Source organism: Monodon monoceros, unplaced genomic scaffold, assembly GCF_005190385.1.
Source record: "Monodon monoceros isolate NGI ecotype Baffin Bay Population unplaced genomic scaffold, NGI_Narwhal_1 Super_Scaffold_8, whole genome shotgun sequence".
NCBI classification, from domain to species: Eukaryota; Metazoa; Chordata; class Mammalia; order Artiodactyla; family Monodontidae; genus Monodon; species Monodon monoceros.
The window spans coordinates 33,479,944-33,502,861 of record NW_021703785.1 but is presented as its reverse complement, the minus strand read 5'-3'; the positions used below and the strand labels follow the sequence as shown (position 1 = coordinate 33,502,861).

Genomic DNA, 22,918 nt, shown 5'->3' with positions numbered 1-22,918 from the left:
GTAGCATCTATGGGAAAACTGAGAAATGAATCACTAAAATCATTTTCTATAGGGCTTCATTCTTTCATAGAACCCTAGTGGAGAATGGGTACTTAACCCAAATAATGAATTTTTATATTTCAATATTCTTACTTAAAACTTAAATCATCTATGCAGTTTTATATTTTATTACTATAAAAATTTCCATAATATTTCCTCAAATTTGTTTTTGATTAAATATAAAAGGTATATGTCAAAAGATACATAGGCATTATATATTTTTCTTCATTTTTGAAGAAGAACTCACAGAAAATTAGAATTAGACATTTAGAGGCCACCTTGTTCACTGATGCACTTGTATATATTCCACCCAGCTTTGTGATAATATTTGATAGCGAATTTTAAAATAAATAATTAGGAAGTTGCCTTAATGCTGCTCTCTAATATGCCTAGATTTTGACATGTTAGCACCTAGAAAAGATTACCATTTTCTTATTAATTGCATAATGCCGATAATTTAATTTATAGAAATACAGTGTTCTTTCTTCCTAAGGACTCAGCAAAGCTGTTTTCATGTTGAATAGAAAAATGTTTATGTAAGCATTTTTACTTTTTGTGAATAGTCATTTTCGAGGAAAAACGGTTGGTCCACCTAAACTCAGTCTTTCTCCAATCATGTCATTCTGATTATCTAAATAGCCAATTTTACTTATCTTCCTTTTTGACAGCCAATGAATTGACCTTTTGTATAATTATGTTTTCCAAAGAAACAATCCTTTTCATAACGTTGATTACTTGATATTCATGTCAAAAAAGACAGTCAAAGTATCCAGTCTATATTATTAATAAAATTTGAAAATATTAAATTAAGATGAAAAAGATATGGCAGGGCTCCAGTGGTCCCAATTTAAATTTACCATTTGAAAACATTAATTTGCATCCAATAGCATAAATTTCCAACATGCATGTAAAATAATATTTCAATTCTCCATGAAAGCATTTCATGAAATAAAGCATGAAAAGACAAATTTTTGCCTGTGAAAATGAGTTAGGCTGGTACAAGTAAAATATAGATAGGAAACTCTCACAGCTTTGCACAATCTTGGCTTTGTTATTTGTTGTATACACTTTAGAAACAACTACTAGTACATTGGTTGATAAGATTCACTATATTTCTTGGTTGATCAAATGACCATGTGTCTTTTAATCCAAAAAATAATCATAATAATCCTTTGTATATTGTCCTTGCTCTATTATGCTAAGTAAAATGACAATTGACCCTAAAAGCACGGAGAAAGAACAACTATAGTCCTTGAGGAACTCAGAGATAACAATTAAAACAAACAATTCTCTTTTTTTAAACGTACTGGAAAATAAATGAACATTTACCTGTTGTTTAAGATAAATATGCCTCATTCATATTTCTTTTTTGTTGAATAGGCATTTTACTTAATATTGTAGGCTTTTTCAATGTTTATATGCCATCTTCTAATATAATCTAGAAATATACTTTGTTCTATGATTAAAACCTAGTTCATATGTTGAGCAGGAAAAACAAGACCTTATAATCATATATTACCTTTTTCAATATGCATCCTTTTCGACTCATGTCCCATGTCATGACCAGCCAAATCTCCCTCTTTGGGTCCAGGGAGTACGTTTGGTGATAAACCCATCAGCATCTGGTTCATGGACAAACCATTCTGATGGACAGCTGTCAAGTCAGAAACAAAAGAAAAAAGACTAAAACACCATAATATACAATATTCAAATAACTTATTTAAATTCTTTTGGACTCAGAAATAAATATAATACCATGGTGTAACTTTAAAATTATAATCTATCTCTAAGTTGAACATTGTGAGAACTGATAACTATGATAATTTTTGAGAACAAGCAGAAATATATTGAAAATGAAACTGTTTTATCTTATTTTTATTTCACATAAAATATGTATATTTTCTCATGTCTGGAATACTTTTGAATGGCCATACCCCTATAACCATTACAAATGAAATATTCAAGCTTTGTCTAGTGTATCACATTCTCTCCTTAGCATATAACCTTCCTTAACTCTGCAAAAACTGCAACCTTAACGTTAGAACACTCTTTAACACTATAAAGTTAAAACATAATTTAAAAAAATTCTAGTGGCATGAGAGGGCAAATAGAGTTTTCAACAAGTTAAGGCACTGAAATAGCTGTTTCAAGAGTCCTATTCTAGTCAATAAAACACGAAGTTTCACAGATATGAAAGTACTTCTTTAAAAATTGGGATTTGAACTCAAATTTAAAAATAAAAGAGCCCAATTAATACCTATTAAATGGTTGAATGATTAAAAACAATAATTTATTTCTTGAACTATTAAGAGTAACCTGTCACTACTGAAATGATAAAGCAGATGATCAAATACCCTTATGATCACAATCCAGTCAATAAATTTCTTAATAAATTGCCCATGAAAATCTTGGTTTTGTGCAAAAATTTTGAAGAAAAATCATTCCATAAAACCTTACTTTCACTGCAAAAAGCATAGTTTTAAAATATGTATAAAATAATATATAAGACTATGTTAGGATTTACCATTTGGAAATCACCATAGTAATAATTGCTTCAGGGAAGAATCTTCAATGAACAATTGTGAAAGTAGTGAAGTGAAAGTTTGATGAATAGAACATTTACATAATGTTAAGATATCTCCTCACAAGATACTTATTATCCACAAAGGTTAAAAACAACTTAAAAAGGAACTTTACAAGAGAGAAATCTAGAAGTCAGTCACTACCTCAGCCAAGTGATGGTTATCACAAGTATTGGCAAAATATCATATATCTTCTGAAATCATGCACTGAGAAGGACACACTATCATGTCTGTGTCATTCCTGCCAAAAATACATAACTTAAGTCAAATTATGAGAAAACATCAAAAAATTCCAACCTGAGGGACATTCTATAAAATAAATGGTATGCATTCTCCAAAAATGTCAAGGTACTGAAAGATAAAAAAGATTAAGGAACCGTTTCAGATTTAAAAGGATTAAGGGCACATGACAAGTAATTTCAACATGTGATCCAGGATTGGATTTTGGACCAGGAAAGAAAAATCTCTTATTATTAAAAATATTAGTCAGGAAAAAATAATAGTGGGAAAGCTGGTGAAATTTGAATAAGGTGTGCAGCTTATAGAATAATATGATAATAGTCTTAATTTCCTGATTTTAATCACTATTCTGTGGTTATGTAAGGGAAATTCCTTGTTTGTACAAAATAAACAATGGAGTATTTGAGGTAAAGAAGCACAGTGTCTGTGATAAGGACAATAAGGTGGCATTAGGCTTTTATCAGGTATGTCTTTCAGAAAGATCAACTGATTGAGTGAAACTGGATGGTAAATATTTAAGAATTTTAAATTATTTTTGAATTTTTTATGTTAGTCTAAAGTTAAAAATAAATATGCATACATTTGCACATGTATGTGTGTATATGCATATATGTGTACACATGTGTGTACATGTGTCAATATTTCCATTTGGACAATTATGGTAGTCCATGCATGCAAAAGTAATTACTTTGTTTCTATCAAGAATTTTAGAATATGATTAGTAAAACAAAGACTGTATATCAAAACTCTCAAATCTTTCCCTATTTGTCTGTATTTCTGATTAAGTATTATGAAAAAAATATAATTTTCTTTTCTAGGACAGCTCCTTTCCAATGATACCTTAAAAAGCATTAGACATGGAACCAAATATTCATCATTAAATTTCTGATTCTAGCGACAGCATGGCACAAAGGCATATTGAAAATATTTTATTTGAAAAATGTTTTGAAGTAGTGTTAACTGAGGTTTACCAGCCCCAGAAATATAATTGATTTGGCAGTGATTATCAAGTGTTATATCCATTTTTATTAATAAACAATAATAATCATCTCTTACAAACTTAGGGAAATATAAACAGGCTAAATAAAGTATACATATTTAGAATTACATTGAATTCTATGTAATTGTCAATGGTTGACTATTTTAAAAATAATTTTATTACATACAACTTGACCAATATTTACGTTATCCGCCTCCACAGTATCTATATTGAGGATATGCAAACTTTCCTTTATAGCTTATAAAGACACTTTCTAAGAAATGCTTTTTTCTATTCTGAAGATATTCTCAACAACCAAATAACTTCAATAAATTTTGTGTAATTAGATGAAGTTCATGCTATAAGCATGATTGCCTAAAATAATAACTAAAGCCTGTAAACAATACAGTAAGTATTGGTTTTAGCAACCAAGGTAGTCACTGTTAATATGCTCATTTTATTGGTAAACAATATTAGATTCTTGTACATACACAAAATAACCAGTTAATTGAATGGTGTATTAACTTTACTCTTAATTTTCTTGGCCATGAGGACCAGGATTAAATATCTGAAAATGTGATCATGAAATAAAATATAACCTTACTTTTTAGAATTTAATAATAATAACATGTGATGATAATATGCATTATTGACTGTTACTAATTCAAATCCTAAAATTTAACCAATTTCACACTCTTCAATCTATTGATCTTCTGAATGACTACAAAATGTTTTAAAAATCAGTTATTTTGAATTTTATTTCTTTTATTCCTCTTTGTGGATGCCTTTGTCAATACAAGGATGAAGTTTAAAAATTAGTGAATTTTAAAAAATGGCAGGGATGGGATTGAAGGAACAAAGAGGAATAAACCATAAACAGTATACTTGGATGCTAGGTATTTGAGAGTTGGAGGTGTTTACCTCAGAAACTAATCTAGAAGGTTACTTACTTTCTCTAACTGTTTCATAGCTCAAATCTTTATGTGTGGCATCAAAGAGAGGGAGTTTATATCAGAACCTGTTAATGTAGTACCATACCTCGTGATATTGCAAACTGGGAGACATAATTTTGAGAGATGGCTATTGCTACAGAGAGTCAGAACATGATACATCTGAGATCTATTTGGAATGAGGGCATTTTGATTAGAAAAGCCAGCTGCACCTAATAAAGTTTAAAATGGTGACAAGTGGAAGTACGACACCTACGGATTCTGTCCGAGGAGCTCTCAGTCCGCGCTGGGGAGCTGGACACGCTGCTGCTGCGGTGTGATGATGGGTGGCTGCCAGGCCTTCGGCCCTCCTCCAGGGAGGGGGCAGGCGAGGGGCTGTCGGGAACACGCTCCTACACCACCATGGTTGGGGGGTGAGGAGGGGGAAGAAAAGAGATAAATACATTGGACCTTTGCTTAAGGAATGTTGATTTTTCTTAATTCTATAGATACGTGAAGACAAACACATTTTTTCATCAACATTTAACTGGATTAAACGACACCTTTTATCTTGAGAAAAGTCAAAGTAAGGAAAGAATAGAAAGGAAAATGGTTCTACAGGTGAACATCGCTGTAGTAATGGCAAATGTCAATGCCTTCTTTGGATAAAAGGAGAGATCAAAAAAGACATCCAGTTTAGAACCATTAGACAACAAAGAATTAACAGAACAAAGCAGGTTTTAATTCTAGACAATTATTAATTTAAAAAATCTTTAAATAAATTATATTGCTTCAGCAAGTGTCTAGGATAATTTAACACACAGATTATCACCATGACATCATAATAATAATACCGGAGGCATTGTTAACACCTATTTCATTATGGGGCTGCTCTGGATATACTTAGTTACATTTTAAGGCATCATGGAAATCTATTATTATTTAACATTGGAACAATTTTCTTTGATTCTAATAATTTTCAGGCTCCTAGCTCCAATGCAACCACACAAATATATTAGGGAAAATTCATGAAATATGTATTAGTTTTATCCCAGGGAAACCTGGTATCATGTTTCCTGATACTGTTCTATGTTAACACTCAGGTCCCACTCCATACCTTCCCCTTTGAGTCTTGCACCTTCCCTATGAGACCAATGTGCAAATGTATTGTATAACTGTCTCCAGTGAGCTATTATAAATAGAGTTACTGATTAAGAAATAAGATACTCATTTGTTAATATTTTCTTCAAGCAACAAGATGTTTATACCTTCAGCTATCAACACACACAGGCCTTGAAGAACAGTCTTTTCAATAATTCATAAATATTTGGAAGTGTACAAATAAACTGATGCATGATACAAAATAAATAATAAGTAAATTATTCCTGATCAGAGAGCAAAGATGCAAATATGAAAAAAAGCAGACTTTTTAAAAGAAAAAAGTTCTAAAATGGAATTGGCCTGTAGGAGGCTGTTTTCAAAATATCAAAGGCTAATGTAATATGGAAGACACACAAGGCTTTGTACTAACAGAGAAAGAGGGTAATGTATGTCTTCAAACTCAAAAGTTCCTTTAAGCCTTGTGATGGGTTGCAATTCTACTTTGAATTAGAATCACTTGGGAAGTTCTTCAACATACCTATGCCTGGGCTTTACTCCCCAAGATTCTGGCTTACTGAAGGTCATGAGTTGAATTGTGTCTCTCCAAAATGATTGAAGTCCTGACCCCCAATACCTATGAATGTGAGCATTTGGAAATAGGGTCTTTGCAGATGAAATTAGTTACAATGAGGTCATATTAAAGTAGGGTGGGCTCTTCATCCAACATGACAGATGTCTTCACAAGAGGACATTGTGAAGATATGGGAGAAATGTGAAAAATGTAAAAATTGTGAAGAGGGAAAAATGTCATGTGAAGATGAGGTAGAGATCTGAGCTCTGCAGCTGCAAGCCAAGGATTGCCAAGGATTGCCAGCCACCATGCGAAACTATGGAGACGCAAGGAAGGATGCTACCTAGAATTTCAGAGGGAGCATGGTACTGCTGACATCTTGCTTTTGACTCCAGAAATGTGAGAGTATAAATTTCTGTTGTTTTAAGCCACCCAGTTTGTTGTACTTTCTCACAGCGACCTTATACACTGAGTCTGAAGGGGGGCCCAGAAGCCAGTATTTTTTAATGCTCTCCAGACGATTTTAATGCATATCCAAGACTGAGCACCACTTGTTTCATACCCTTTTAATTTTCCAGTCCTACACATTGTCAATAAACATCTTCAACAGAGGTTCTATTCTTGAGGATCATGACAAATAAAATGAAAGTAACCCTCAAGATAGCCAAGCCCTCTTCCAAAATCCATACATAAAACTGCTTCTCAATATATATACCATAAAATAAAAAATAGTCCCAAAAGGAACTTTACAACAAATAATTTGCCAGGTCAAACAATATTATACCAAAAGGAAAAAAGAAAAATGTCAACTAAATTCTACTCTCAAAAGTCGCAAGATGTATTTTTAAAACTCTATGTCTCAACATGCAAAATGAACACAATATTAGTTATTTTTTCCACAATAAATAAACCAAACAAGCTATGCTTCTAAATGGTATAAGTTCTTTAGTTCACATGGCAAACAAATGACCTACATTTCTAAAAAACAAACACATATATGATTTAAAAGAGCGGAGAATCCACATCTGGATGCCAAAAGTTATTTCCTATCTTCTAATTATAATTTAAAAGCAGCTGGGATTATAAATCTTTCTTCTTAACATTCACCCCTACCTTAAACTATGAAGCAGCTTCAAACTGTACATTTATTATGTGTTCAGTTTGATGAGTTTTGTCGAGATCTAGACTGTTTCCATAACCCCAGAAAGATTTCTCATGCCCCTTCCCAGCCTATTCCTTCTATCCCCAGAAGCAACGTCTTTCTGAATTCTATCACCAGGGAGTAGTTTGGCTGGTTCTAGAATTTCATAAAAATGGACTCATATAGTACATACTTTTTATGTCTGGTTTTTTTTACACAACGAAATGTTTTGTAGATACATTCAGGTTATTGCATGTATTAATAGTTTACCTTTTTTACTTTTTAATATATTCAATTGCACAAATATCCCACAATTTTTAATTTAAAAATAAGACAATAAATTTCACATCAAGTCTTTGCAATCACAAATCAAAGGATAATCTTGGCTTCTGTGCAGCATTCAAAGGCTGGAGTTTGTATCATTTTTGGAATATCTGTGCATTTATTATAGAGTATGGATTTATAAAACTGTATAGAACTCCTTTTTAGTCTGTATAAATGTATTAATAAGCCATGCTATAGTTAACTGCATACATGACCAGATATACATGATATAGAGTCTAACCTTGATTTCTCGAAATTCTGATAAAGAGGTACATAGGTTTGCTAAGCTTTAAAGCTAATTCCTAATACATCTAATTCTTAACACTTGGATTATGCAGAAACACATGGTATATATTTAGGAAACAACATTATTATATTTTTATATAAATAAAATTTTCTAAATTAGCCATTCTATTTTCTCCCAAAGTCGCTCAATCAATGTTTATCCATCAATACATTTTAATATTCCTCTGAATAATTATGTAAGTGATCATATTTTCAGTGGCATGTGTTTAGCCAAACAGAGGTAAAGTGCAATCTTGAAATAAATCAATCCCTCTAAAATCATTTTGCAAGTCTGAGTTTCCTGTCATAATAGATTTCTCAGTGGCACTAATGGAAAGCATGAGAAACTGATTTTTTCCTGAGATATTTAACTCATAAAATATGTAAATATTTAATGCACAAAACTCTAGTAACAATGATTGTGCCATTGAACAATTATTTATTTATTTTCCACATAAGTATAACAATTTTTTCATTAGTCAATTTTATTTAACTGTAAAAGTTTTCCTTGATGATTCTTTTCATTCATGCATTATTCACTTATTCACTTATACATTCATAACACTCTAAAGGTCACATAATAAACTAAGTCAAAAATAAGCTAGATTAAAATCTTAATGTAAAATAATATTAAATCATAATTTAAGGCTTAGGAATCATAGGTGAAATTGTAGAATTTATTTTAGCTTTAGCTTATTTTTACTTTAATTATAGTTTTTCTCTAAGAACAAAGGATACAGACAATATTTAATACTTTTACTTAAAGAAATATTTTAATTTATGCAAATTTTTATGCTTTAGAAGCTTAAGTATTTAATTGAAACTTTCTATAAACTGAGACACAACATATTCAGTCATTTCACTTAATGTATAATTTCAATCTTTGGAACATGATGTATTGTTCTTTGAAGAATTTCATTAAAGTAAAATCCATTGAGCAAGTAAGATTTGAATACATTGTTGCACAATAAATTAATTTATTTCAACAGCTTAATTCTTTTATCATATTTATATGCTTGCCTTTCCAGAGTATGCTATAAGATGGAGAATAATGGAGACAGTAAAGAATTGCTTAGGAGAGAATCTCATAATTATTACTGAAACAAAATAGATAATGAGTTTTATTCAGACATAATAAGAAAGAAGCAGTTCAATGTCTATAGGGAAACTATGTAAACTGGATTTATCATTTCATTTGTGTGAGACCCTTTAACCTCCAAAATGGCCCTGAAGTAGGACAAAGAGGAAAAATATTTAATTTAATACTTCAACACACTGCTTTATAGTCCTGCATCATAACTCCACCAATCAATAAAACACAATCTTTTGCAGTGTTCCATCTTTATAAAACTAGCCACAATAATAAATGAAAATGTAAGAGGAATACACTCTCACTGAAAAAAAAAAGGTCATACTAATAAACTAATGGTTTCAGAATAACAATAAAAGGAAAGCTGCATTTATTGCCTCTAGGTAGAACAAGAAGTATTGGTCTCTACCACAATTCAGAATCAAAGGTGGAATTTAAAACAGTTAATTCTAAAATTCTAAAATAAAAAGGAGTTTGGGATTAACATATACACACTACTATATATAAAATAGATAACCAACAAGGACCTACTATATAGCACAGGGAACCATACTCAATATTTTGTAATAACCTATAAGGAAAAAGAATCTGAAAAAGAATATATATACATATATCTAGCTGAATATATACATATATACATATATAGCTGAATCACTTTGCTGTACAACCAAAGCTAACACAACATTGTAAATCAACTGTACTTCAATAAGAAAATAAATTAAATAAAAATTAAATAAAACGTATAAAATGTTCAGTATTACACACGCGATTAACTAAACATTAAAAAATGTATTGTGTCTGCTGCCTCACCTCCACCACAAAATGCATTATATTTTATCAACTTAAAATATTTTCTTAGAGTAAGATTAAATAATCACAACTCATTTCTCTAAATGGGTTATTTCATTTAGCTTTACTTTATATTGCTCTCTTTAATTATCTTCATTTTCATCTCTTTATCAGTTAGCAATTCCCTTATTGAGTATGTTATAGAAGTGGGGAGAATTTATTCTAATGTTAAATTTATCTTAATACAACTTTTATCTTATGAAATTGAAGTTGACTAGCACTTTATAAAACCTAAACTCCTGAGCTTTAACACAACTCAGACTTCATTCGTTCAGAGAATATTTACTAAGCACTTAATATATGCCAGTGTTCTAGGCTCTGGTTACACGTAAGTAAACAAAATGACAAAACTCCTTTCCCTCATGGAGCATATATCATCAGCTAGTAAATACTGTTAGTGAAATCCAGAATCATACACACTGATTGTGACACCCATATTCTCTTATTCTGGAAAAGTGAACTGAAAGGATAAATAATAGGATTGGGATTCTGGGTTCAGGAAAATGTTAAAAAGTACTTCTGGAAGACATAAACAAACCTAATATACTTGCATCTGGTAGAATATCTGGTAGCCACCATCAAAACTCCTTAACTCAGAGTTCTAAATTGAGGCTTCAAGGGATATTTACATAGCTCTTTTTATTTGTTTTGATGATGATACTCAAGAAATACTCAATTTTGCTAAATGGGAAAGTGGTAAGACCCATGAGTGTAGTCATAAACAACCTCATTTTATTCTCCTACTGTCTCTTCAAACTTATTCAGTGTTGATAGGGAACTATGTTTTCCCCATATCTGTATGAAAATTCAGGCAGCCTAGTAACTTTCCAGATTCTTATTTGGTAATATAAACTCCTACAGTTACTTTGAGCAGCAAAAGGCAGTCTCGACTCAGAAGTTATACCTCAGGCTTATGTAATAATAAATACTATTATCTTAATTAAAAGAGAAGTCCCTCCTTTTCTATAGTCAAGTAGATAGAATAGAGGGAGGAGAGCAAGGAAGAAATGGTAAGTTCTGATTTGGCCAGCATTGCCATCAATTGGCATCACTCTGTTCGTGCCAAATGTTTAAAGCCAACTTTTTATCTAGTTAAGGCACTGTGTATGTTCTAAGTGGCCACCACCTCTATGAACTGCTTACAGTTCCTTGATGGGTCTAATTCGTCTCTGTGTTCCTCTGTCCTCTGAATTTCTGGCGTAAGTGCATCTGGATGCTTGATTCAAGTTGATCTGGGGGCAAGAGTACTTCATAGATGGTGGTGTATGCTTTCACTGGAAGTGCATAATGTCTTCTTGGTTGCATTTTATGATGCCAGCCACCACTGATAATCATAGCCCAGATTCATCACTTCATTAGGACGTGCAATTTGATGAATTCGAAATATATCATTCCATACTCATTTATTTGCAGTATATCATTCCATACTCATTTATTTATATGAATAGAAAGTTTCTCTCATGCATCATTGTGTTATCCTGAGGGACAGTCTGTATGGGAAAGGCAGGAAAATGCTTGATTCCACCCCTTTATCCTTTATTTAAACCCTTATTTGTCCTTTAAAAGAATCAATTCCCTAGAATTCTCCAAGGGAGAATTATATTATATTTAGTATTATTATAAACTCATGGATCTGAATATGTCTTATATTTCAATACACTGATGTATGGTATCCTTAGTGGTAGTTGTGTTTTAATACTTCCCTTTTCTTGTTAGCATTCTCTTTTCATATTTAATATCAATACCCAAATAAACATGAAGAGAGAAGACTTAACTGTTTCTCTAAATCCAAGTAAAATTTAGACGAAATAGTTTTTTTGCAAAAAAAAAAAAGTTTAAAAGTGATGCATACATCTAGAGCTATTTATGTTTGTCCCGAGATAAACTATTCTGTACCCTAAAGCAAACATGAGGTAAATGACATTGCTGTAAGATTTTTTAATCTACTTCAAGAATCTGGTTACTCTGGTTCTAGTTTTTATAATCTTTAAACATTTTGAACTTCACGCAAGTAAAGTCCTATTTACTGATATAGCATTTTAGGGACCTGTTTTGAAAAAAAGTATTAGAGAATGGAAAATGTATACATTGTATTTAAAATTTTTTTCAATGTTTAATTCTTTAAATGAGAATGTCATAAACAATCTCTATTTCTCTCTCTCTCTCACATACACACACACACACACACACTCACACACACACACACACACAAAACAGCAGATTGGCAGAGAAAATTAACAAATTTAAGTCATATTCCCTGTTCTCAGAAAAATGCTGTAATGTGGCATGTGAGGAAAGATTATTCAGTAATGTAGAATAATATGAATGTTGCCAAATTTCTCAAAAACAATTCCATATTATCAGTAAAAAAAAGTGAAATCTGGAAAAAAAATACATTTAAAAGTCTGCTTTGTATACTACTGAACTAGCAAACCCACCAAAAGCAAAATACACTACTTTTGTTAGGTGAAAAGGGTTGAACAAGCAAAAGAGAGTGAGAGAGACAGAGAGAGAGGTCTTACTATATAATTGCAACTATATTTCAAAAGCTTGACACAGATTCCCTATAAAATTCTAGAACTTATTTTTAAACAGAAGATTGTGAATACTTGGGGGGAAAATAAACCAGTGATAATATGAAGATAATGTCACTATAGAAAGTCTTCTAATGATTTTATAAATACTAATTTACTCATTATGACAACCTGATGAGGTAGTAATGATATAATCCCCATTGTACGGAAAAGGAAACAAAGACAGGGATATTAAGTGACTTTTACAAGGTCATAAGACTAGGAGATGACAGAGCTGGAATATAAACCCAGGAAGTCTTCCTCCAGAATCCATGTTTTAAACCACTAAAATATGTTGTCTTGCTTCTTTTTAATTTTCTTTTTATTTCAGAAAGAACCATTTTTTAAAAATCCTTATGATATCATTGTGAATTTATTAAATAAAAGTGAGAAAAATATTGATTCATTCAGGGGGATTTGGGGTTACTTGATGAATGATTCCCAAAGAGAACCAATTAGTAGAACATTTCAGCCTATTAGAAAATCTCTAATGACAAGAGGAATTGATCTCTTGATTTATACTGTTTATTTTCCTCAGTGATTTAAAGTAATACAATCCTTTTACAATTTGGAAATGATACAAAGATGGTATAAACAGTTAATATGATAGTTTGGAGTATTAACACTCAAGAATATCTAAAGAGCCTAAATCAATAGACTGGAAAATAAAAAAATTAATATGGATAAATGCAAATTCCTAATACAAGTAAAAGATAAAGAATTGGCTTAGTAGAATTTCATGTCAAAAATGCATGAGATTTACCAAGTCACACATTCAACTAGCAAAAATAGTTATGAACTATGACTAAATTTATAAACTATTGTCCAAACTGAGGTTTATGTTGGTTCTGGTCTCTTCACTGATGGGTTCACTTCTAGAGTAATATGCAGGAGAGGGGTAGTGAGGAGGGGGCTTATTTAAGAAAAGGAAGGTCAACCAAGAGGCTTGATGAAAAATTGTCAGAAGAAATTAGAATTTTGGTCTGGAAAAAAGAAACACCACAGGTACTATAGCAGAGGACTTAAATATTTAAATAGAACACAGAAGAATTAGGAGACATTTTTTCCAAGAGAATAAAGTTAAAGTAGAAGCTATTGAGAGGAAAATTTTAATTTGATCAATTAATACCTTCACACTCTTAAATTTGCTGAAAATAGAATAGGCCTTCTATAAAATAGATATATAAAAATGGGTAGAGAGGATGCAGGAATGCTTTCTCCACCATGGAGGGAGCTGGATTACAAAACACTTAACATCCCAAGCCTATGACTCTTCATGTTCTATGAATATTAAACAGTAAAAGTATATGGGTTTCACTGATACATAATAGACTAATACAGAATGTCTAATGATTTAATATAATCTTAGACATTTAGCTATTTGGGATTTAAGGTAGAATTATTATTGTGTAAACAGTATATGTCCTTTTCCTCCCTCCTCAAAGTTACCTTATTAAAATACTTACAGTAGTCCAAGACAATCAACCAGAGAAAATCTAAATTCAGTACTTTAGCAGACTCTGTCATGGAGGCTTGCATTTAAAGCAAATAACAATGTCACGGTGGTACTGTCCTCACCTATATAATTTTCTTTTCCTCAATGCTTTTAATTTCTTTTCCTTTCAATGCCAAATCCTATGGCTCTATGGTGTTTGACAGTTTAGTTTGTGCTGCTTCCATTTACCACAGCCTAAGATTCACATGGGTTTGAGTTAATCAGAACTCAAGGATTAGCAAAATTTTCCAATAAAAAGCTAGCTAGCAAATATTTTATTCAACACTGCCTTTGTATTTGAAAGTAGCCATAGACATTATGTAAATTAGAGTGTGGCTAATATCCAGAAAACTTTATTTATGGACACTAAAATTTGAATTCCATATAATTTTCATGTGTCATGAAAGATTATTCTTCTTTTGATTTTTTTTCCAACCAGTTAAAAATGTAAAATCATTCTTAATTCATGGTCCATCCAAAAACTGACAGCAGCGTAGGTTTTACCCAAGTTCAGCAGCTTGCAGACCCTGCTCTACTGCTTGAACTGGTAGGTACATTTTCATAAATAGGTTTATAAGAAAATCATTGGAGTTCCTTTAGTTCGTAGAAATAGATAACAAAACATTTTTTTAAGCTTGTAACTCTGAGAGCTATGGTTTTGCTTTTCTTCTGTCCTACAAATTCTTTTTGCTATTCTCATTTGGGTTGGGTTTTAATTTTAATTCTTGTCATTACTGTCAAAAAATGTAGATAGCACATTTCTGCATATGCACCATCCCTCAAAGCCTATTTTCTCTTGTTTTATCATTTCTTCCAGTGGGGGTAAATCTTCTTTTGTATTTAACATTTCACTTTTAATTGGCCTTCATATTTAGAATCTTTTCAGGCAAACAAACTTGTAGGCTCTATTCTAATTACCCACTTGGGCCCCATACTCTTTAAAGTGACATAAGAGTCAACCATTTTCTTTGGGGAAAATAAAAATTTTCCCTAAATTAAGTTTAATTAATATGTATCATATGAGTTTACTAAACACTGCTTCGAATGAGTGAGACAATGAGAATGTTGAATTCTCAGTAATAACTATTATCAAAATTGATCATAAATTGAATTGATACCTTGATTAACAAATCGGTTCCCTCACTGATGACAACGTAGCATTCAGTGGCATTCTCTCAGGAAAGAATATTTTGGTAGTTGATCTTGGTCTCCTGTGATATTTCTTGTTATTTTCCTCTGGTAAGGATTCTTCCGAAAATTATTTAAGGAGCAAGTACACATCTTTGTTTATAGAGTATTATTATATGAAAAATTCCTATTTGCATATTATTCAACTTTCTATGTAAGTAATGACAGGGTCTTTACAAAATGTATAATGACTTGAATGCATCACAATAATACCATATAGAGTATTTTCATTGCCCTAAAAACCCCCTGTTCTCCATCTGTTCATCCTCTGTTCCCACCCACTAGCAACCACTGATCTTTTTAGGATCTCCATAGTTTTGCCTTTTCCAAAGTGTCCTACACTTGAAACAATACAGTGTGCAGCCTTTTCAAACTAGCTTCTTCAACTTAGCAGTAGGCATTTGAGTTTCCTCCATACCTTTTCATGGCTTGATAGTTCATTGCTTTTTAGCTCTGAATAATATTCCACTGTATGGTGGTGAGAATTCAGCTAAGCTACTCTGTGGTATTGCTGCTTCAGCATCCATTTTGTTTGACCACGTGGCCTACAGGGACCTTAAACTGACACTAGCCCCCTTCATGCAAGTGCATGCTCTAGACAGCAGCCAAAGTCATAAGCAAATGTAAGTCCCTGGTATGACTTGCCCAAAAGCCCTTGTGATCAACAGTCTTCTTAAATAAGACCCGTGGGAGACTTACCAAAACCCTACTCTTGGTTTGAATTGACCAATCCAGCCCCAGCCTGGAAATCCTGAAATATCCCACCCATGGATCCTAATAAAGCCATTTGCCTCAGGTCCTGCCTTGTTCTCTCTGTCTGCACTCTGCCTTTACCCCCCTGTCTGGTCCCCTGAGGCATGCCAAGTACTTCCTCCATGACCTGTGAGTAATAAGCTTCTCTATTTCATTTTTTCTTGTGGTCTGTTGTTGAACCATGGCTCACTCACTTAACAAATGCTAATTCAGTTTTTGGAAGTATAGCTGACTTACAATATTAGTTTCAGGCGTACAACACAGTAATTCGATATTTTTATAGATTACTCTCCATACAAAGTTATGACAAAATATTGACTATATTTTCTGTGCTGTACATCACATTCTTGTAGCCTACTTATTTTATACCTAGTAGTTCAGTACCTGTAATCCCCTTCACCTATTTTGACCCTCCCTCCCAACCCTCTCCCTTCTGGTAACCACTAGTTTGTTCTCTGTATATGTGAATCTGTTTCTGTTCTATTTGTTCATTTGTTTTATTTTTTAGATTCCACATATAAGTGAAAACATACAGTATTTGTCTTTTTCTGTCTGACTTATTTCACTAAGTATAATACCCTCCAGGCCCATCCACATTGTCACAAATGGCAAACAACAAAGTCATCGCACACGGAGGTACACAATTTTTTTATCCAGTCACCTCTTGAAAGGCATCTTGGTTGTTTCCAAATTTTGGCAATTATGAAAACAGCTGCTATAAATACCCATGGACAAATTTTTGTATAGACCTAAATTTTCAAGTCCTTTTGATAAAAATTATACGGTTGTAGGGTAAGAGTATGTTTAGTTTCATTAGAAACCACCAAACCATCTACTAAAATGGCCATACCATTTTGCATTACCACCAGCAATGAATAAGAATTGTAGCAAGGCCTTTTATGTAAAATATGCTCCAGAGACTCCCCTAAACTCACATGTATTATATTCAGAAAAACAAGATAATAATTATGTCAAATACGGATAATGCAGCATGAGGTATCTTTTACTTAGTTTAAAAATTAATAATCTATTCTGACAATGCAAATGGTACGGATGAACCTATTTTCAGGGCAGGAATAGAGACGCAGACGTAGAGGATGGATGGGTGGACACAGAGGGGGAAGGACAGGGTGGGATGAATTGGGAAACTGGGATTGACATATATACACTACCATGTGTAAAATGGATGGCTAGTGGGAACCTGCTGTATAGCACAAGGAGCTCAGCTCAGTGCTCTGTGACGACCTAGATGGGTGGGATGGGGTGAGTGGGAGGGAGGTCCAAGAGGGAGGGGATATATGTATACATGTAGCTGGTTCACTTTGTTGTGCAGTGGAAACTAACACAGCATTGTGAAACAATTATACTCCAGTAATAAATAAATAAATAAAGTACTTTGATTTAAATATACATTATAAAATAATATGAATGAAAAAGTATACACACACACATATTTATAAGTATACACATACCTCACACACACACATATACAGAGAGAGCCAGAGAAGTGTGTATATATACACATATGTGATACCTGTATAACAGTAATGTTATCTTCTACTTACTGTGTAGTTTTGAATTTACAAAAAATTTCAATTTTATTATTTCATTTAGTTTTTACACCCACACTGTATTATGCACTTTTTTAGGTGTAGAAATAATCAGAAAGATTTAGCTACATGCCCAAGGTGACACAGCTAGTTAAGTGGCAGAACCATAATTTAACCCTTCTGGTCTTCTGAAAACAAATCAGATACCATTTTCCACACCTTATGGTTCATAACACCACACACACATACACACATACCCACAAACACAAACACAACCATACATATAAGCACATACACACAATTTGAAGTATATCATTTAAAATGCTATGTTCATCTCTCCCTTAGTAGATATAATAGAGAACTTCAAGTTAGCCTAACCTGCCTAAATACTGTACCCCTGGTTCTAATTACTATAAGTGACTTTTTTTTCTCATAATCTATTCACTATCGCTTAGCTTTTTAGAGTTAGGACTACTTGTGGAGTAAGAAAAATGGATTGAGTGATGGTGGCTTAAGATGATTTTGGCTTAAGGCAAATCAATCATGTAATTAAACAATTACCTTAATAACAGATGTCTCAACTCTGGATGGGGGACTCTGAACTTGTGCTGCTGCCGCCATATTGGCAATGGTGCTGAGATGGTTCATCTGGCTCATTGCCATGGTGACAGATGCTGGAGGTAGGCTGACAGGAATTAGAGGGTGGGGCATCATCATAAAAGGCAGTTCCAGTCCTGTAAAAAATACACATATATCATCATTTCTCTATTCAAGTAAAACAGTGAAACATGGTCTATCTCATTAATTAAAATGGCTAAGGATATAAATCATTGAAAATTGAAGCATTATAAAATGTTCTAATAATGAGAGTCAAAGGAAAAATATTTGTCCTCTTTGCATGCAACAGTACCCACTTACCACTCAGGGAAATTAGGCTTAAAGCTAGCCAGTTTGGTGCCATGTTTTATCACTCACCACTCTTCATTTGTGTTTAATACAAACAGCTCTTTGCTACATTATTCTTCTGATCAGTCTAATTCTTGTTTAAAATACTATGGTTTTCTTTATCACGTTTAGCTGTCTAAATGTAGTGTACCTATCTACTATGTCCTATATTTCACTATCTGATCATTAGATTTTTTTCTTTGCAACTTTCATTTTTAGTGCTAAAAAATGCCATCGTACCATTTGGCAGAAGGTGGCTCTGCTGAAGATGGCGGAGAGGATGACTCACTGGAAGGCTAAGTGCTCTAGGTATACGGGGGCAGGTAACAGAAGCCTGAGATCCCCGGGAGTGGGGAAGAGTACAGTGTTTCCTTTTCCCAAGAACCTTCACTGCTGCCTGTGGGGAATGAATATCAATTATTTGGATACAATATTATTCCAAATCTTCTAATGAATAATTGGAAATGAAGTTTTAAAAAGCATATCAGACGTAGAGAATGGACTTGAGGACACGGGGAGGGGGAAGGGGAAGCTGGGACGAAGTGAGACAGTGGCATGGATATATATACACTAGCAAATGTAAAATAGATAGCTAGTAGGAAGCAGCCGCATAGCACAGGCAGATCAGCTCAGTGCTTTGTGACCACCTAGAGGGGTGGGATAGGGAGGGTGGGAGGGACGCACAAGAGGGAGGGGATATGGGGATATATGTATATGTATAGCTGATTCACTTTGTTATACAAAAGAAGCTAACACACCATTGTAAAGCAATTATACTCCAATAAAGATGTGAAAAAAATATATATCACATTTGGAGATTGGCTAAGTGATTTCTTGGGAAATAAGCTCAAGTAAGTAAATTTCCCCTAAACCATATTTTCCTTTTGTTTTTCTATTTCTTAAATACAGTCTCAAATTTTCTGAAAAATAACATTTTTATAACAGGTAGCCTATTTATGAAGTCTACTCCTGTTTGACTAACCAACTTAATATAAAATGGATTCTATTATATACCTAGAGAATTAATTACTTCTTGGAACTGAAGCACACTGATAGTTATAGAACCCAAAGTTATCCTTGTATAATAGAATCCCAGTCACCCTTCAGAGTTAAAGTTCCTAATTTAATTCCACAGAAAATCCTAAACATAGAATCATTAAATGCCCAGCTTGGTTAGACATGCTCCAGGGAACACAAAGATCATTTACAAAAGATAATAATATCAAAGCAATAAATTAAATGTGTGTGAATCAATAAATATATCTCTTGTTTCCAACTGCAGAGAAACTTAGGTTTATGACTGTGGCAATACAGGTGCCAAAGTCAGAACAGTACCTTTAAGGGCGTGTATTTCAACATCATGGCCACGTCTCAGATTAAACAGATCTTGAAACACCTTAATAGGGTACTCCTTGGAAGGTTTTTATATATCATTTCAATTTAGGCATGTTCTCAGATTAAATTATTTTACCATTAATTTATTGTTTAACTGAATCTGTTGAATATACAAACTACCCACTTGAAAGAAAGTTTCTGTAATATCTCTGTCAGCTTATGAGTTTTCATTTCTTAAAAAAGGAAAAGAAACTGTATTTTCATATAATATGCTTAGAAACAGCAAAGTAGGTAAAACTCCAATTTAAATGTTTTAGCTCTATTAAAAGCCTCATTGTAAAATCTCTAAGACATAGATTTTCATGAAGAATACTTAGTTGCTGCCATGATTTTTTTTTCCATTTACTTCAGGAAGACAGTTAAGGTTCAATATAAATTCAAACTCATTAGCTCAATACTGTCTGGATCTTAGAGTAAATTGTTCAGAAGTGGGTAATGAAAACTCAATTCAAATTCTTCAGCAATCAGACAAAGCAATTTTATTAAACAATGAAGAGAATCAATTAAAATGGATATCTTTATTATTTTACAAGAAACCAGGACAGCTTTTGGCTAAAAAAAAAAGTTTATAGCTTCATACAGAAATGACTCACATAAAAGCAATCTCTCCAGCTTGCTCCTACATTATGATATAAAAGTTCACTTCTATATTCACAAATTTATACAGTTTATTTCTCTACTCGTGACTTTTCTGACGCTTTATACCAAGGTCCTAGTCAAACATGCAAAAGCTGTAAGTATATAAATTTTTTGAACATATGTCAAGAAAGCATTCAGTGACAAAACGTTTTAAACATTTTCACTTTATATTGCCTTTATCAAAGTATATGCAAAATTCTTCGTTACATATTTACTTTTTATGTTATCATTTAAAACAAGAGTTAAAGCATAATCACCAACTATTTGGATATAGAAATAACACTTTGGAATAAATGTTATTGAATATGGGAACTGCATTGGAAATTTATAAATAATAGATAATTTTCTCTTTATATTTCATTTAAAATATCCAAGGATTACATTTTAATAGTAGATTGCATTTTTGAGGTTAACTAATATTAACTAATATATGGAGGAGGGAAAAATATTCATATTCATTATTTTGGATTGAGTTTGAGTTCTGCTTATATCTATTATCTACTTTTGTTTCTCTGTCCAATTGAGCCAATTTCTTTTATTTACATCTAGATTACCAGTTAATAAATGGGAAAAGCCATTTTCCCAATATACTTCAATTTCACTCTTATATCAATAGAGAAGCACTTATAATTCTATTTTTTCACATTATCAAAGTGTAAATTATAAAGCTAAAATTCTGATTAAATCATTCTGGTAACAGATTATATACAAAATACTACCTATTTCCACATCTCTTTTGGATCACAGGATATCAGTCCCTTGTGTAAGGGTAAATATCAATCATCTATATATGAATTTTCCATAGCAAGTTTATAACACTAGATTGGATTTTCTCACTACATAAAATGCTCCTAGCCATCTCTGCCAATCATCATTTGTTAAATACTCATGATGTTAGCTCATTTGGGTAATAAATAGAGCAAACAATTAAGAAACTAAGTCTAATGAAAAATATACAATATATAACCAAGTCAGCTGTAAGTGAGTTTTGCTTAATTTATGACATCCTTCTCCTCTATTAGCATGAATAAATAAGTATTGAAAATAGGCCACTTCAGAACAAGACATGCCCATAGTTATTAAATGTAAAATTTCAAGTGCTTTGGTTTAAGCCAATATATTTGGTATAAGCCAGTATCTATGTGTGAGCCTACATACAAACATGCATACACATATACACCTTTAAGATTAAAGCTTATTATTATGACTGCATGAAAACTTACAGGAGACAGCAGATTTCGCATATAAGAAAAGTTCTAAACGTTGGTAAGGAGAGTTACAGAGAAACAGAAAAGAATTGATTCTTTTCTTCTCTTCCATTCTTGTAGAATCCTACCATTTCTTTGACTTTACAATGGAATAAAAAGACAAACTTGATCTAGCCCTAGTATCCTTAAAGAACATACTCTATAACAGGGGGTAGAGACGTGTATGCAAAAACTCAGACATTTGATAAATATATAAAATGGTTTTGAACCAAGGAAATTGGTCATGAGCTCATGAAAAGATTCAGCGCATCCAGCTGTTTGATTATCTAGACTCTATATCCATATTTCAATGTGTTGGAGGTAAGGATTAAAGGGAGAGAGGATCTCCCACACCTAGTCCTAAACACATATTGTGGAGAAGCATGAGAACAATCTCAGGCTAGACACCTGCTTACACGGGTGGAAATAAATCTGCGCTCTGACTGACGGCAGAACACACAGGCAGCTGTTACATGATGAAGTTAAGTAGTGTAACCACAAGCATCAGGAAGGCCAGCTCCTCATGCAATGGTGTGATCTTGGTGGAGTGAGAATTAACAAATGTACCATCTTACAGCAACCAGATGTAAGTGGGCACATGAACACAAGAGGAAAAATTGAAATTAACACCTGATTACCTGTTTTGTCTCTAGCTAAAAGCTATTAATTATGCATTTATATAATCTGAAACAGTTTATTTACTCTGCCTAATTAGACCGATAGTAAGAATATATCTATAATTATATAGGCAAATATATGGAACTTATAGACAAAAAGTAATTGTGTGTGTTTAGGTTTCCTTTCCTGTAAAAGATGTGTATTTATCAAGGACAAGCAAGGTGATTTTAAGGTTCAGTGTAACTGAAACTCTGATTCATAAGGAATAGGTAAGGGACGTTCCCTGCTTACATCCTCTGCACCCCCAACTTTAAAACATAGTCGTAGGTTCTGAAAAAGTAAATAGCTTGGTGGACTATCTTAGTCTTTTTCTGAGCTCAGACTA

At 32.6% G+C, this 22,918-nt stretch overlaps 1 protein-coding gene across 2 annotated transcripts in view; it reads right to left on the bottom strand.

Annotated features, from left to right (window-relative positions):
- DACH1 (dachshund family transcription factor 1) overlaps nt 1–22,918 on the bottom strand; it is a 414,258-nt gene that overhangs the window by 114,537 nt on the left and 276,803 nt on the right. For both annotated transcript variants that reach the window (XM_029209969.1, XM_029209970.1), the window contains 3 exons: nt 18,251–18,423; nt 5,047–5,182; nt 1,559–1,693 (listed from right to left, as the gene is read on the bottom strand). In XM_029209969.1, coding sequence (XP_029065802.1) covers nt 1,559–1,693; nt 5,047–5,182; nt 18,251–18,423 — 444 coding nt within the window. The remainder of the gene's footprint in view (nt 1–1,558; nt 1,694–5,046; nt 5,183–18,250; nt 18,424–22,918) is intronic.